Here is an 18,679-nt window from a genome sequence, read left to right on the forward strand (position 1 = left end):
ATACAGACACACACAAACAAAAAAAGCGGCATGCAAGCATGTAAAATATGTCTACATGCCAATAGGAAAAGCCATGCATACTACCAGTACACATGAATTAATATTGTTAGAACTGAGAATAGAAAAGAAAAATATAAATATATCTTCCTGTTTTTCCTGCAATAAACTCACCATCCTCGGTTGGGACATATATGTTTAAATATAGGCAGTCTTCACTCTGGTCTTGTACATATGATGAAACCACATCCAGGTTATTAGTAAACCACACGGGAAGCATGACTTCTGGCAATCTGCCATCAATGATATTCTGGGGACACACAGGAGCAAATTGAGTGGCATTCCTGATATCTGACCAGGGAGATGGTGGCTCTGGAGGCTGAAATCGATGTTCTCCTGTTGGTGGGGCAGCATATGGAACCCCAAGAAACTGAATAACAGGCCCCAAAATTTCATTATTGAGTTCCTTCTTAATTCCTCTTATCTTGCCGAAGTTGGTAGTTACCAATGGGTCCACATCATCCAATTTTTGTGATAGCACATGGCCAGCCTGAAGCAAACATCCCAACATGTAGACAGTCAACGAGGTACCCAATCCCCTGTGTACCAAGCATGCCATCACTGCTCTCCAAACATAATTTGGCCACATGTATCTTGGCAGTGCCATGGTCCCACATTAGTTGTCTAGTTGTCTGGTTACAGTGAGGCAAATGTATTTATATCCGCTTGAGAAAGACCGTATAATGGTAGTATGGCTCTGTTTTCTTACAGGTGAGCTTGTCAAGAAAAGCTCAGAAAGATCTTCATGCAGCAAGTATTTCCCATTGACTTCACAAGTATTGAAGAAGCATCTTCAATTATCACCATTTATTAGACCATATCCTATTGACCATTCTCTTTTCCAAAGTAGCAACGTGGCAAGAGTAGGCATTGACTGTAGATTTCCTTCTTATAAATCAAATCCAGTTAGCTGTGGGTCTATGTCCTAGAGAAAAATGAAAATAAATCATAAGTTGAAACAGGCCAAAATAGCAGAGTGATAACTAGATGTTTTACAAGCTACAGAAATACACTAATAGTGGCTAGCTTCAGGTAAGTTAAATACTACCATAGGAAAATCATACTTTGATGTGAGATGACAAGTGAGATAACTGATTATTAGATTATTGGGAAACTTGTCTGCTGACTTTATATATAGAAGTGAAAGCAGGCCTTGTCAAAATATATAGTTTCAGAAACATGTCACAGTAAAGTATTTTTAAATACTGCATGAACTTTCTCCTTTATTGTCTTCAGTCACTTTAAGTGACTATAGAATTAATCAACAAATATACTCAAAATTAAAATCCAATAACAGAAAACATTTAAGAAAATGATAGTGAGTTAGTGTAACAGAAACAAACTCTGGAAGAATGATTATATATATTAAAAACAAAGCAACAAACCAAAAGGTAGTTCTCAATTCCATGTTCATCAAAACAAACAAACAAAAAGGTAATGTCAGAACAAGAAAACTAATAAAATTTCAGCTATGATTATTTAAGTGCAACTACTTCATAAATTCAACTTCCTTGTTATCTCTCAAAAGTTTGTGTAAAATTTTGATTATAGGTATCCTACCTTAAATTAAGATTAAATAATTTAAAAGAGAAAATGGCATTACATACAATTTGAAAAAGATACAGAAGCTGGAATTATTTTTCACAGACAAAAGTTATTTTATCATCTAGTTATATATTTTAGATATCAATAAATTTGAAACATGAAATTAAATTTCTGAGTCAAAGTCAATATATTTTAAATTACAATTTTTTTCACTGTCTGTTAGAGATCAAAGGAAGAATATGAAAAGGGTGCATTAGTTTAAAAAAAATCATAGCTAATCATGGCATTTTGCATATTAACGTTAATCAAACATCTAACACTGTTTATCCAGTTCAACTTAAAATGCATCAGAGTAAAATGTAACATTCAGTGCAATACAATTCACAGTGTATGCTTACTGCTAAATAGCATACAGCTCAGAAAATTTGTCTTTTCTTGTCCAAGCAACATTTTAAAGTGCTTACTTTGAGAATAATAGTGTTGATTTGTATTAGAGATGGTTCTAGCTTGTCATATTATGGGAAGATTCCTGAAGAAGTGCTAGTCTGGCAGCGAGACTTCCCTGGCTATGAGTTATTTAAAAGGAGACTGTAAAAACTACATAGGGCAGCAGGAGATTTGGGTCTGGCCTGGTGTTCTTTTAGCTCTGAACAATCCATCACAGAGGGCAATAAGAAGATAATGTTTTTCTTCAAGAATACTTTAGTCTATGTTAATTCTCATACCTTTGCTGTCAGAGCACATTAACATACAAAAGACAGACTTAGTTCTATCTCATTCCTGTTCCAGAACCCCAGTATTTTTGGAAGATTTAGCTACGCAAACCCATTTCTGTAAAGAATATATTATGCTTCTTCTTATGCAGAATGATGGTGGGCCACAGCATGAATAAGTCTTTGCTAGTTACCTTTTGGTGTTAAAAAAGCATCATTTTAACACCTAAAATAGAGAACATGTGGTGAGACCTTAATAGTCTCCATCATCATTTTTAAATTCAGCCTAATTTTCAAGTACTGTACAGCGATTTCCGAAAGTTCTTCTTTACGAAACTAGTATCTCATCAGTAATAAAAAATACTTGTTTGGTTATTAAAATGTAACACCCCTTTTTTGTACTCACAGATTCTTAACTGTATTAAGAAGAAAGGGGCTCCTGTTTTTCACTGATGTGCTAGTTTAACACAGATTGCAGAGGATTAGAATTCTGCATGCTGTGATTAATTTTCAAATTTCAATGTCATTTAGCTCCTGAGGTTACAAAATATCCCATTTTACATGTATGTATGTATAGAGAACTATAGTATTGACCCCCCAAAATTTTCAGAAGTTGCTATTATAATAACAGTTATTCTCAACTCACATGAAAATATGGCTTGTTTAAACTACTATAATTTATAATATAAATTCCTAAGTAGAAAGAGTCTCACATTTCTTGACAGGTTTTCCCCTATTTATTGGTGCTTTTTTAGTGTGTACTATATGCTTAGTTTTCATGCAGTTACATGTCATTTACAACAACCCTATAAAATAGGTTCAACAGTTATCCCCTTTTCATTCATGAGGACCAAGATTAAACACCTTGGCCAAGGTCCCTGGGCTAATCAGTAGCAGATCCAGGAGCCCATTGCCATCTGATACAAAGGCCGTCCCATCCTCTTGATCACTACACGTAATACAGTCTCTCAATTCACAATTAATAACTTCTTAAAATATTGAGTGTATTTACAATTGAATTGTAAAAGTGTTTTATGTTTCTTCAGGAGACAGAGTCTGGGTAAATGCTCTGACAATTTCATAGAAACAGAGAAATAAAAATGGTCTAGTCTATTCTTATTCAAAGTTTAAATTTTATTTGGCTATTTTTTTCACTTTTTTACTCTATATTGAGTGGAGTAATCAGTTGTTTACATGTGATTACACAAGATCATGTTAAACAATAATTTGTGTAATGATATGGTTACTTTTTTAACAACCAAAAAAACCCCTAAATTTATGACAATCTAAATTTTCATTAGTAGATATTGATAAATAAATTATGGTACATTCACAAATTGAAATCCCATATGTCAGCAAAAATAAAGGAACTAGACCTAAAGTATCAATATAGATAAATCTCAAAATTTTTAGCAAAACAAGTTGCAGAAGATTACGTACAGTAAATACTATTTAAATAAAGCTTAAAGTATGCAAAACAATACTGTACATTATTCACAGATACATAAAGACATAGTAACAGAAATAGTTGTCATTTCTGGATAAGAAGGAAAGAAAATAAATTCTAGCAATTAATTAGTTAATCGGTTGAAATTAGAGATTGGTAACTTCTAGTGAGGCCTTAAAATATAATTAACTACAGCAAGTTTGAAAAAAATTTTAGCATTTGATAGTGTTGGGTGAAACACACACACACACACACATACACACGCACACACGAGCACACACGAACACACACACTTATAGAATTCTCTTGTATTTTTCTGTGTGTTTGAAATATTTTTAAATAAATATATTAAAATAATGGGGTCAGAAAACTCTTACTCAGAAGACCAAGCAAGTCCCAATTACCAATAGATTAGCCTATCAATCTACACAGGAGTAGCCTCACCTGACTTTGCAGGTAGTGGAGATACTAGCTCATAAATTCCTCTATTATTCCTCCCTTTAAGTTAAAGCATGTATAGTCTCTCCAAAAAAGTAAAATAAAATAAAAAATAAATAATATTTTAAATGGCCACATAAATGGCAATATATTATCTTACTTACATCAATTCATCAAAATAGTTGATCCCTCAACTAGTTTGTTCCTGAGGGACCCAGGGAAAAAAGTAAAGATAACTGTATGGGACATTAGATAATTAGAGTGAATAGCCACATTCATCCAATCTTCCATTCACTCAAAAAACACTTATTGGGTATTTACAGCATGCAAATTATGTACTAAATGTTATGGAGAATTTAAAGACAAATATAATCTACTCATTGCTTACAATATTGTAAAGGAATAAGTAACATAAAAAAATGGCTGTCAGGATGTAAAGCAACGTGTTCAATAAATGCATGATGAATGTGGATGTGGGACTCAACTGGAAGTTTCTGACTTTGAACTTTACATAGCGTTTTATATGTCTTTTAAAAAAATACTACCTATTTATTTTCCTGTTTTGATTTTATTGTTTGTTTTTGTTTTATTGTTGAGCCCAACTCCTCCCTACTGAATTTCATATTTGAGGGCAAGGACTTTGCGTGTGTGTTTTAAAAAATATCTTTATATCCATCATAAAATCTGTATGGAAATCCTTTACATAGTGCAGGCATGAGTAAATCTCAGTTGGTCTAGATTCACTGCATGCTTACTTACCACTAGAGCTGCCTGGAGCTTGATGGTGACCCTTAGCCAATGCTGTATAATACACAGTAGATCCTTGTTGTTCATGGTAGTTCTGTTTTTGTAAAGTCACCATGAACACTAAATGAGGGATCACAGATCCATTACTCCTAGGGAAATACGTATATATGTGGGCATATATATACATAGCTCACATACATTACAGATAATCTTAAACCCTTAAAACAACTCATCTTAGTAGATTCTATTTTCCCTATTTTACAAAAGAAAAATTGAGGTTCTGAAGTGTTAAGTGCCTACAGCCACCCCACTAACAGGTGCTAGAGATTCAAAAGAAGAGTTGAGTCCATCTCCAGCTACTGGATTAGAAAAAAGTTCATAAATCAAGAGGAACTTGAGATGGGCTTAAAAGAATGAATATGATGAGGACAAACATTGACGATCACAGAAAGGATCCCAGACAGAAGGCACATTCTAAGGACAGCGGAAAGAACGTATAGTGGACACTGTGGAGCTCACCCTCCCTGGGGGCAGCTCACATTCCATGACTGGTCCATGCCATTGTACAAAGGCCTGGGCTCCTTGCCTCAATGCAGAACAGCTCACAGGGGCCACTACAGCCCCACAGCTCCCCAGGGAAATGGGCAGAGGGAAGAGATGTTGGAGATTCTTTCACTCCTTTGAGGCTGTGGTTCCAAACGGTGCATCTCAATAAACTCATTGCAGGCAAACCTTCATCTCAAAGTTTGTTTTCCCCCTAGAAAGCCTGACTTATGACAGAAAGGGCAGAAAAAGGCTTGTTTGAGGAGGATACAGTCTAGTTTGGCCAGAACACAGAGCAAATGAGAGTGAGCATTGGATAAGACTGGAAAGGCAGGCTAGAGCCAAATCAAGCAAGCCCTTCATTAAGAGACTAAAGAACTTGGATTTTATTCACTAGATGATGAAAAGCCATTAAACATTTCTAGCAGGGGGAAAGTATTATCAAATTTATTCACAAGAAAATTAAGCTGGCAATATTGTGGAGCAGAGATCTCCAAAGCAGTATATTCATACTCTATCACAAGATGATCAGATGAGATAAGGGAACTAATAGTGGAACTTCTATTTACCATAACTTTTTGCATAAAACCAAAAGAGAAACTAAGCTTTGCTAATATGAGTATATGAGTTAACACCAATGTCTTCACATTGTTATGTGATATACTTAGCATTTGAGGTGTTATTAAGAAGTAGATAGTTTTATAATGCATTAGATTTGCCAGCAGTAGCATTTTATTGTTACTTGTCCATTTTCAATGTATAGCAATGTATTACAGTTGCATCATTGCACAAATAGATTTGTACATTTTTTAATCTAGTTGCAATTAAAGTAAACTTTACAAAATGGACTACTGGATTAAGTTTCTTCCATAAGATATATGTAGATGAAAGGAATTACTAGAAATATAATCATAAATAAAAACAATTAAAGGACAGAAGTGAAACTTCTACTTTTAATACAAGCACCTCTTTAGCTGTTTTACAAGATTAAAAACAATAGCTAGCTAATCAAGTATAATAGCAAGTCAGACAAAAATATTTGAAAACCTCAAGAAGACTTGAAGTGTGAATTTACATCCATTTCATTAGCTCTGAACAGTGCCCTAAGAGTCTTTGAATCTCTAGGTTTTGAGATACTAATGAATGATGAAATGAAGGCATGAGGATTTATAAGACATTTAAAAATACTGTTTTTATCTTTCCCATCTTCTTAATGTTTATTTTTGTGTATGTTTTGCAATTTGGTGACAGAAATATTTAAGTAGGAATATATGTATACATTTTATGTTTTAGGGTTTGGTTATCAAAAGTACAGATTACATGATCACAAAGGTGTAGGAACCATTAACTTAGTGAATAGAATGGTGAAAAAAAATCCAGAAAAATCTTTAATTCCACATTCAGTTTGAAGTATCAGCTGGATACAACCAGCTGATACTTCAACAGCGATTACAACAACAACGATTATATGAAAATGACAATGAAAACAGCAAATATTATAGATCACCACCTACTTGCCAAGTGCTGTTCAAAACACTTTACATGCTTCATGTCACTTAGTCTTCCCAACAGACTTATAAGCCAAGTACTCTTATTTACAATAAGAGAAACGAGGCTTAAGGCGTTAGATAACTCCCCAGGCCACAAAGACTGGAAAAGGCAGATCTAAGAAACAAAGCCAGGATGACCTAATTCCAAAGAACATGCCCTGAACCTTTATGAAACAGAACATTTTGCTTTTCTCCTCAATGAGACCAATTCAGAAAGTCATGCTCAATTTGAGGATTTGAGGAGAGTGAAACACACAAGATAACAACAGAAGGAAAATAAAAAGGCTTCTGATCAGCTTGCTGGGGGGTAGTTAATAGGCATAATTTGCAGCAGCTTCAAACAGTGTGCTATTGAAACTTTTTGCTGCAACATTTGATGGCCTGGGACAGAGAGTAAATAACTGAAGTCAGGATTGGGGATAAGAAAGGCAAGAATGATATAATTGCAGGGAGCAAAGTTTACAAGAAAAGGTAACTATAGTGTTGAATAGATGAACTAAATCTGAGTACGGAGGCAAGCAGTGCCAAAAAAGTACAAGAGGAAAAAAATAATGAATTAGAACCAAGGTTAACAATGGTCTATTCTGAGATAAGAATATCAAAATTGAAGACCTTGATTACATAGAAGTTCAAGGGATGCCAGGGCTCATGTCATGACCATATCAACGTGTAGCTATTGAGAATAATGTAGTAGCAATATCTTCTGCCATGGGCACCGTTAAGTAATAACTGGATTAATGTTAAGCACCAAATGAGTATGTACTGGGGCTAAACATCTAGCTAACTGCATCATCTCACTTAATTGTCTCTAAATACCACCGAGGTATGATCATTATCATCTCCTTGTAACAGATAATTAAATTGAAGTCAGAAACACAAAGCCACTGTAACATTCTTCAATAAAACAAGAGCACAGTTTATGGATGCAGCAAACTCCAATAAATAGAGAGAGCTAAGGCAGAAGAATTAACACTAAAGATAAAACCTGCCTCCTTCTCAATTTTGCCCAGAGCCTCCTTCTGGGAGAAAGGGTGGGAAGATTTCAAGAGTTTCTCAGAGTTACATCCTACTCACCCTTTCCCTGCAGAAAATATAAGTGGTTCTATTTGTTCTCTCTCCCCTGGGGCTACTTTGACTCTAAATGTACCTCTCCAATGACGTAAGAAAATAACAGAGAAAGTAGAATGTTAAAAAGAAAAGGCAAACTAAAACTTGACAGTAATAGGAGAAAAAATCTTACCAACAAAATATTTTAAATAGTAACAAGGAATAAAACATGAGTACATTGCAGAGGTTATACCTGCTAGCAAACTATCTTTGTGAATAAATAATATTAATGGAAGGCAAAACAGAGCACTGGGAGGAGTGCTCAGTGAATTAGGCCCAACTCAAGCTCTTCCTTCCTGGAGAATACTGTCCCCATTAGTTTCTTCCTGGAGAAACGCCAGCTAGCACCCCTCAAGGCCTGGCTATAAGGTCAATAGGTACTTCCTTTTCTCATCAATCCAGCCATAAAAACATTCCCTTCCCTCATATCTCAAAACACTTATTACCTTTCTTGTAACTGAATATATAGTACTTTTTTTTCAGGATATTATAAAGGTACAAACATTTTGGTTACATTTTATGACTTTTCCTCACCCAAGTAAGGATTAGAGGCATGCCCTTACCCCTACATCCCCTCTACAATGCTGACTGCATCCATTAGTTGTGAGTTTACATCCCCCAACCCTTAATCCCTGGAGCATATTACTACCATGTGAACACCATAGTGTTGATCAGTTAATGTCAGTTTGACAGCGAGTACATGTGGTGCCTATTCTTCCATTCTTGTGATACCTCACTTCAGAGGATGGGCTCAAGCTTTATCCAGGAAAATAGAAGAGGTACTAGATCACCGCCATTTCCTATAATTGAGTAATCATATAGTACTTTTTATCATGGTAATTTGTAACCTCAGCTTCCATTTTCCTTATTATATTTGGCAAATATTTGTACCAGGCATTGGAGAGGCCAGCATGAGTAAGACAGGAATAGTGCTAATTCTCATGGACAATACATTTCAATAGGGAAGACAAACTTTGTATAAGTAAAGTACACAGATAACTATTTAGTCATAAATGCTACACCAAGAAGGACAATACAGGGTGTTCTGAGGAGAAATTTAAAAGTCTGGAGTGGAAAGGAGGACCTTCTTGAAGAAGTGATCTGTAAACTGGGTTCTGAAGGATGAGTAGGAGTTGCCATTTGAAGACCAACAGGAAGCCCAAATGCTGTGAAGCCTAGGGCTTTCCAAAGGGATCAGTGTAACTTGAGAGAAGAATGGGGCATCTGGCTGGAGAGGAGAAAGGACCTGACAACTCAAGAATGTGCAGGCCATTATAGACATGTGAGATCATGTCACAAGTATGATGAGAATAAGTATAATCACAAAATAATTATAATCACAAAAATGACAAGATCAGATTACCCTTACTGTTTAAGAATAGAGGCTACATGTTTTAAATTGTTGGGTTTTTATAACTAACCCCATAATAATGCATTACATCATAGATTCTTAGAAAATACTTCCTGAATGAATGACTCATTAATTCATTATACTATTTTTCATCAATTAACACAACACTCAGATTTTATTTATCCATCTGTGATGCCTGACCTCTGTGAAGGCATTAGCTTAATTAGACTTGCAGCAAGAGGGAGTGAAACAGAGAAGAGGTGGAAATAAAGTACAATAGAAATTCCTCATCACGCAGGAATGTGAGTAGATAACCATATAGTCTGGCAGCTAATTCCATTATTGTTTTTCAAAAAAAAAAAAAAGGGATTTTAAGATGCCATAACAGCTTTTCTGACAACACAAAAGGAAAAGAGATTAAATTGACAGCATTTCCTTCTGCATTATACAACTAAATATTTCTGCTGTAACCATCATTATGACTAATAGCTAAATATTGGAGAGTTTCTTCTTTGTTCTTTTTGGAAGAGAAAGGGAGTTGAGGAAAGCCATTTAACATGAACTAAATAAAATAAGTTTTACCTTCTATTTACTCTGAACTTACTCTCAGGTAGAATCTCTAAATATTGGAGTCTACTTCAGAAGCCTGACTCCAAATGAACAGGAAGGTGAAGGGGGTGAGTGGGAGAGAATCAATGAGACAATGTGTTTTTAAAAAGTCATGGGCAACAATTTTAATGTATATGTAAAATACTGCAGGTTATGTTTTAAAAACCAATTGGTGACCCTGTGATCCCCCAGAAGAAAATGAATAATCACTCAAAAGCTCAGGAGAGACAGCCAGGTAGAGCTGATTACTTCCCTCGATATTAAATTGATGCTTTTGTCTGAAAGGGGACATCATTGGGTCACAAGTCATTGCTTCCAGAAGCAACTTAATTATACCTGCCAGTATCTTTATAGAGAAGCTAGCACATCCTAAGAACAGTGCTACATTCTCAATTCACTCTTTAAGCTTATTTTTGCTTCTAGTGAGTTGCTCGTGCCTGAGAAGAGTGGAGAATTGCCATTCTTGGTGCCCTGCTTAATTAAATTCCTCTTTAAAAAATCCCTTGTTGCCAGAGAATAGCTACAACTTTGGCAAAGGCAGTGCTAAGTTTCTGAGTATGGCCCTGTGCCAGGGTGTGTCAATCTTGACCCCTTAGAGGATGATTAGCAGAGAGACAGTAGTTAAACCTTTGTGCCCATTCAGTCCCAGGCTTCTGCTGGAATTGGCAAATACTATAGTGACTATTGTTTAAGGAGTAACTGTCTACTATGAACTGGACTAAGACCACCAACTTTTTTCACATAAGGCATCAAACAGCAAGTGACCGGCTTCCGGTCACTCCTGACCCGGCTTACAGTCAACCCTTAGTCCACAGGGGAAAGAATATTACTCTAGCAATCTTCTTTAGATAACCACATCTTTTATTTTCTCTCATATCACAGTTCCATTAGTACTAATAACAATAACAAAATTCAAAACCATGCCCTGTTCATGGGCTGTTTGTGCAACAATATTAAGGAATAGAATTAAAGAAGAATTTAATATATACATGGAGTATAGTTGCTAAATAAATTCATCATTTGAATTCAAATCAAATAATAGGGACCTTGGGTTTATAAAGTGTTCAATGTTAAAAAAATATATAATGACCATTGGTATATTTTAAATCTATTGTTTTATTGTCCATGTTCTACCCATTTGAAATAACTTTAAGTAATTCCAGAGTTCCTTGAGATATCAGGTTTTCTTCATGGCAGAAAATAATTCTAACATACCTTTCAGTAAATTACAACAACAGAAATAATCCTATTATACTTGTAGGTCTTGATTAAATAATTTATCAAAATAAATAAACTCTATATGCAGAAATCACTAAAAAGTTTCAATTATTATTTATCTTTGATTAAAAGTAATAATTGAACCAATTATTTCAAATATGAAATAATCTTTTTCAAATATGATCCTTTCTGCCTTCAGAATGTTGCACATTACTTCAAAATATTTGTCAATTCATATAACTACTGATAGTACATTTAAAAAAAAGTAAAAATGAAGAGACCAAGTATTAGTTAACTAAAGAAGTTACAACTGTAGTTGCTAACATTCTAGGCTAAAACCCACGTCTCTTGATTCATTCAACAAATATTTATTGATCCCCAATAATGTGTGAGACACTCTTCTAGGGGCTGGGGGGGAACACACCCAGCTTTGAAAAAACCAGACAAAAATCCTCTACCATCTTGGAGGTTATACAGACTACTACTATATTATTATTTTAAAATGTAAAATGCTTTCTTCCTCAAATACTGTTATTAAAGACCACAACTCTAAATGATAAAAACTTTTGGTATCAATCTCAACATATGTATTAAAACACTTGCTATGGCTAAAGAGGTAATGAAACTGGTGACTTTTTTTTACCCATAAGAAAAAGGATAGATAACACTGTCACTTGTGTGTAAAGTTTTGGACAGCTAAGTAATACAGATTTAAATTAAAAATGACAGATGCACTGACTTGAAACATAATGGTTGCTGAAGGGAACTTTTATTCCTTTTAGCAGTATGGTTAACTATTAAGTGGCTCAAGTATTATTTTCAAGGTGTGAATATTGTGACAACTATTGGTCAATGTCATATGTAGTAATCACATTTTCCTGGTCAGTCCTATCATAAGAAGGATGGTTGTTCTATGGGGAAAATTTATATTAGTGATAATCTTAACTTGATTTTTATCAAATCAATATTCTTCGATTTCATGTTTGACCTTGTTGATTTTCCAAGTATAGTGAGTATTCCATATGACAATATGAAAGTATTCACCGTGACTATTTTTTTAAAAAGCAACAAAAATTTTCAACTCACTTTTAAATATTACAATTAACCTCATTTCTTTTCCTGAAGACCCAACATTCATTGGGTGTGTCAAGGAAGAAAAAAGAATCACTGCTGTTACATTTCTGTATAAAAAATGAATCAGTATATCAACTGTATGTTTCCAACAAGCCAGTTGTTGAGGAATGTACAGAAGACCTTCCTATCATTGCTGACTTTTTTTACTATTTACTATTTTTACTATTTCCTGACTTTTTGACTATTTACTATTTAACTTTCCACAGAAAGTTTCTATGTTATTTACATACAGGCAACAGGTAAGAAAACCACATTCTAAGAAAACATTTGTGCAATATTGTAGCTCCTCCCCAACTTTTGCTCCCCACTCCCACACTGCCACCACCAAGTAAATAAATGAATAAGCAAGCAAACAAATAAATCTACTTATTTCCTAAATTATGCCAAAAATTAAACAGAATCCCAGGTACATGAAATTGAAAAATATGCATATTTCTTAATAAAGCACCATGTACTGCACCTCCAAAGGGATGGCATGGGCTTCCCTGGGTACCTCTAATTGTAGGTATATGCATTGTTAGAAAAGTAGACTAAAGACAAAGAAAAAGAAAGCTACTGTGTGGTGTGTTACAAGGTATTATGTACAAGAAGTAGTATTATGTAAGAACTAGTATTATGAGAACTAGTATTATGTACAAGAACACAATTAGTACAAGAACTAGCATTATGTACAAGAAGTATGGCTGGATACATACTAATAGTTAAAATACTAAACTGAAATTGGTATGGAAACCAGGAAAAAGTGAAAACAGTGTAAAAAAGTATATATTATTTTATTTCGTAAGTCAAATCTAAGCTTATTAACTTAAGGACAAGTCCTAAAATGTCAACTTCATTAAGTTGTTGTAGTCTCAGGCTGGAACTTTATTTCCTGTGATGTATCGCTGTGGTTTTTGATTTTACATCTGTGCCAGTAACTTAACTTGCATTTGTTCCGAAATGAATTTCATGCTCAACTTGTTTTTCTTAATTAAACTTCCTTTAGCAGTCCCTAATATGTGTATTATTAAAACTCATTAGTCCCATTCACGCTTGCCTGTCATTTTTTCTTGCCACACATTCATATATTGAAGTGTTCCGTTGCTATATATAGGAAGAAAATTAAATAATAAATATGGGGACTTGAACGTTTTATGAGTGTCAGGATGAGAGAGTGCCTGCAAGGCCCATAAGGTTTCACACAAAAGAGGCATTACTGCTAAAGCTAACATGCTGACACATCTCTGATCTATAAAGTCTGCAGTAATGGCAGCAGTAAAGCGTTTTGCCATTGACTAGGATTTCTCTTACATGCAACGGAAATAGGCACAGAAGAGATTATATTGACTGTTATAAAAAAGAATTCATATAAAAATCTCCCAAAAGTTTAATGTCTAATAATTTCAAATGCCTGGAATGATTTACTAGTATTTTTCCGACCTCAGTTAAGCTTAGAGATGGCACTCTTTCTCTTTCACACAGGTTTGCTGGTTTGCTACTATTAATAAATGGTTGTGGATGGTTTTGTTTGTTTGTTGGGGGTGTTTACTTTTGTTGAGGGGGGACATTTGAAGGCAGAAATAATTCACATTCTTCTATAGCAACATAGCAATATTTGACATTATCAACATGATCTCAGTAACACAACAGAAACAACCAAACTTGTTACTCTTAAGGAATCATTCTTCTTAAAAACAGTTGAAAATGTTGCTATCCCACAAGATTAAGAAGCTAGCTATCACAAGATGTTTTAAATCATCTTTTGAAAAGTAAAAGAAAGAATAGCCTAGATACATGAGTGTTCACTAATTTAATTTTTTATTGTTCTAAACTTTGCAAATTTGAGATATTAAAAATTTAAATTTAAAATTAACTGAAAGTTGGGTTCCTGCATTTTTTTTTATTTCCCTATAAAGCAAAAGAGATGCAAGATTTACACTTTGGAGTGCCTTGTGTTAAATTTCATCAAATCATTAAGAAAGAATTGCCCTTTTCATTTTGCTTTTAATTAAGAATATGTGGTAATTTCCTTTAAAAAATTCAGTTAATGTAAAATAGCATTTAATGTAGTCAATAGTCTGAAAATTCACAGAACTAAGAGCTGTAGCAAATGTGTTAGCTTTTCCTGGTTGTTAGGCCAGTTAGAACACATGGAAGGTTTTCCAGAGACAGGTGCAGCTGTCAACCAAAGCTCCAGTGAATGCAACATCAGTTTTTCCATAGTGATAAGCTTTGGGGAATCCAGTGCTTTTTTTTTTTTTTATCACTTATGTTAGGAACTGTGCTTACAATTTTTAGGGCTGATTCAGAGCTTCCATCCCCTTAACCCAAACTACCACATTTTGTGTCACTCTGACACAAAATTATCACAGTGGATCAAGGCCACCATATTCTTTTTAATAATTATGACCCAAAGCACATATCTGGATAAGCTAGAACTAAAAGTAATTAATGTTCTCAGTAAACTGTATAGGGTTTTCAATAGTTCTTAGAGTGATCCACTCTAATGGAGGGAACACTTCTCTAACTGGGTACCTTGCTCTTCATTTACTGGCTACAGCTTTTAAAAATTTTGTACTGCATAGTTTTGTACATATTTGTTTCCATTTTGTTGGTCTTACAAAGTGGATTTCCTACCCTATAAAGTTTACTGAAGTTTTTTGTGGGGACTGCTTGTAGGAGGAACACAATTCCTCCAAGTAGATGCTACCAAAGAATAGGTCAAAGCTTCCCCCCTTTGCATTTTCACTGACAAAAGGGAATGTGATAAGATCATAGAAACAACTGATTATTCTTGACAGAAAAATACTGACCAGTCATTACAAAGGTATGCTCAGCTAAGTCTTCCACATTAGCATTATGGCACATGCAATGACTGCTGATTTAATGGTTTCAAAATAAGCAAATTAAGTTTTAAAAAGAGCTTCTTTTTTATGTTTCAAATTTTCCATCTACATTTATATTAGCAGTCGTATTCTTTGTTTAAAAAGAGAAATTTCAGCCCACTTACAATTTACTTTCATTATTTATTGGCTATTATCACTTATTAATAATATGTTATTTGCCAGAGGTCTTTTTTGTTAATCAATGTAAACTTTGTAAAACGATGTTAAATATCATTGGGCTGTGTGACTAGGATAAGTGGCTAGAATGTACCAATACACAGAACATCCATTCTTCTAGCTCCAGTGTGCACTTGAACCACGTGACTTACAGCAATATAAAAAGAGGCAAAACTAGTCTCTCAGATATATCCTTAAAACAATTGTGCTTGTAGAAATTGTTTCATGCTATTTCTATAATCTTTAAATAAGCTTACACAAAATCTATAGAAAGAGGAAATATCTAATTTTTTCACTTTAGAATTCCTGGGAGACAAAAGTTTTATATTTTCCTATTTCATCTACAAAATTAGATTCAAGAAACACAAATACACACACAAATACAGGAAGAAAGTTTGGTAAGACTCATTTTTTAGTAACAGACTAATGTATCTGGAATTCCTGAAATAAGTACTGGAGCATAAATGTGCTTCAAATGACATTGAAGAGTTCCCTTTTGACAAGTTCACACATAATAGAGAGACTTCAATGCTAAAACCATGAAAGTATCAGCACACATTTCATAATCTGTAAACAGAAATCCCTGAGAAAATATTTAATGCTTCTCTTCAAAAATAGGAAATGTACAAGATACAGTATTTTATCTTCTAACAACTATCTATCTCCATTTTATCTCAATGCATTTGAATGTCTGAAGGCTTAAAATTTAATGAACTGGCCTGAAATAGCAAAAAGCCAACTAAAATTATGAGGCTGAAGTGTCAGAGACTACCGAGGGGTGATTTCATTAACCTATTTAACACATCTATACACATCCCTTAAATAAGTCAGTCCTGTATATGTAATTGTTCTGAAGCTTTGTGGACTCCAAAATTAGTTCAGAATAATATGCTTATCTGGATTCCAAAGCAACTTTTAGTTTCCTAAGTCAGTTAATACTCACTCGGGTGATTAATTATAGCTGCTGAAATTGATTTCCTTGTGCCAATAAAAATGAGTTTTTCCTGAGAGCTACACAATTTTTAATAAATTTTAGAAACAACAACAACAAAAATTTCCCCGAATTCAGCTGCTAGAAAACGTCTGGGAACTGGCGCGCACCGCTCAGCAGGGCAGAAAAGCCAGTGAGAGGCGAGGCAGGCAGGGCAGGGATGCACCAGAGATGCAGCCGCTGCCTGGCGCACTCGCCAGCCTGGGCCCTCGCCCGGCAAAAAGGCTGCACCGCCGCCGGCTTGGGCTCATCCAACTCGCAGAAAGTTACCTCGGACTGTATCATGGGAAGCCGGTGCAAGCGAATTGCAAGACAACATGTGTGGCCAGTCACTCCCTTCTCCCGTCCCTATCCGATGCAGTGACCCTGTAACCCTTTAGTGTCCAGCTGAGAGAAGCGGGAGGCGGGAAGGGGCAGGAAGAAAAAGAGACGGAAGGAGAAACGAGACAGGATGAAAATGGCCAGCTCCCCCTGCAAAAATCCCCCTGGAAGCCAAGGCAGCCACGGAGCGGCGGCCGACGCGGCCGCGGTTTCCACTCGGGCTTTCCCCGCCGTCTCCGTGCAGGTTTACGAGGCGCCGCTCGCCGCCTCCTCTCCCTCCAGTCCCGCCAGGAGAAAGCACCGATCCGGGGGCCGTCTCCCCGCGGAGAGGTTTTCCACGCAAAGTTCAGAGCTCGGAGAGCTGCTCGGCCCCCCGACCGACGCCACGACACGGGGTTTTCGAGCTGGAGCCGGCAGCTCCCGGCGGCGCCCTGGCGCGCGAGGTGGGCGCACGTCCCTTCTCCCTCGCTCCGCCGCCGCCGCGTCCGCAGCGCCTTCCGCGGGGCGCCCACCCCGGCAGCCCTCCCGGTTACGCCGCCGCAAACTTACCCCCCGTGAGGCACATCCGCCGAGGAAGCCCCCCATCTGCCCCCGGTCCCCTTCCGATCATTCAAGGAGACGGTGCCGACGACACTTCGCTGCCAGATTCAAGCTGAAATGGCCAAAGTATTTACCAGTTCCCAGACGCTTTTTTGAAATCTCGAGCACCCGGTAATTCTTGCTTCAGGATTCAAGACGCTTCCTTTTTTTTTTTTTTTCTTTAAGCATCCGCAACCCCAGTTTTGCCACCCCCCCCCTCCTTTTTATTCACCCACGGACACTTCCAAAACGTGTCGATTGATCCTTTTTTTCTTCCCAGATGCAACCACGATCTAGGATCCTGGGGACCCGAAGCCACCTCCACGTAAATCCGACCATCAGGCAAGAAATACAAATGATCAAACAACGTTACTTCTTTCAGCCGAAATCAGATAATCCTACTAATCCAATAGATTTATCTCGATTGGAAATTGACCTCAAAAATGAATTCCCGGTGCTGATGTCCAGTAGAACGATTTCGTAGCCCTGTCGGGTGATCGAAAGAACTGTGGTTTCTTTCTTTCTCTCTTTTTAAAAAATCTTTTTGGATTCTGGGTGCACTGCTCGCAAAAAATGCCGAGGACCCTGGTTTTACCCTAATATAGGTTTCTACTCCAAATCGGTGCAGGATGAAAAATGGTACAAAGATACCCCTAGTGGCTCTAGGCGATATTGCAGGGGACTCACTTTTTTTTTTTTTTCTATCCCCTCTCCTCACCATTTTTCTCTCCCCCAGTAGATAACTGGCTGCTGTAGTAGTTAAACAACAAGGCTGAGCCACGATTGACATGAATAGTATGTTACTACTTGAATAAATCGTCTGATCTTTAGTTTTTGTTTTATGCTTAAAGACTGAATCTTCTGTGCTTCTGTCTTCCCCAATGGCAGTTAGTAGCTAAAATGCCAATTTGAGGCAACTCAGTGATTTCAAAACAATTGCATTTGTTTTCTGAATAACTATAGATACGAAAGAAGCCTGGTCTTCCCAAGATGTGCTGCTTTTAGAAAAACACTTAACATTTGTTTCCTTTAAAGAAACATGATTATGGATATATTTTTTACACAATCTCTTCTTATTTTCGACTTTTGATGTTCATTCAGTAAAGCAGGTGATGGCTCCTGTGAGCCTGTGGTCATAAGAGCAAGACCTAAGGGTCATTATTTAGGCCTCTATGTTGCTTACCTGAATCCTTTGAAATTCAGTGACCTCAAGATTACCACTAGCATTTTTGACAGGCTTCAGAGAAAAAGAGTCAACGCAATGAATTCCAAGACTTTTGCTAAGCCA

General features: G+C 36.2%; 1 protein-coding gene across 4 annotated transcripts in view; it reads right to left on the reverse strand.

Moving 5' to 3' along the window:
* NLGN1 (neuroligin 1) overlaps positions 1 to 18,679 on the reverse strand; it is an 837,921-nt gene that overhangs the window by 660,989 nt on the left and 158,253 nt on the right. For all 4 annotated transcript variants that reach the window (XM_076003790.1, XM_076003785.1, XM_020286328.2 and 1 more), the window contains exon 2: positions 172 to 982. In XM_076003790.1, the coding sequence (XP_075859905.1) occupies positions 172 to 664 (493 nt within the window). In that variant the 5' untranslated portion in view covers positions 665 to 982. The remainder of the gene's footprint in view (positions 1 to 171; positions 983 to 18,679) is intronic.

Source organism: Microcebus murinus, chromosome 1 (assembly GCF_040939455.1).
Source record: "Microcebus murinus isolate Inina chromosome 1, M.murinus_Inina_mat1.0, whole genome shotgun sequence".
NCBI lineage: Eukaryota > Metazoa > Chordata > Mammalia > Primates > Cheirogaleidae > Microcebus > Microcebus murinus.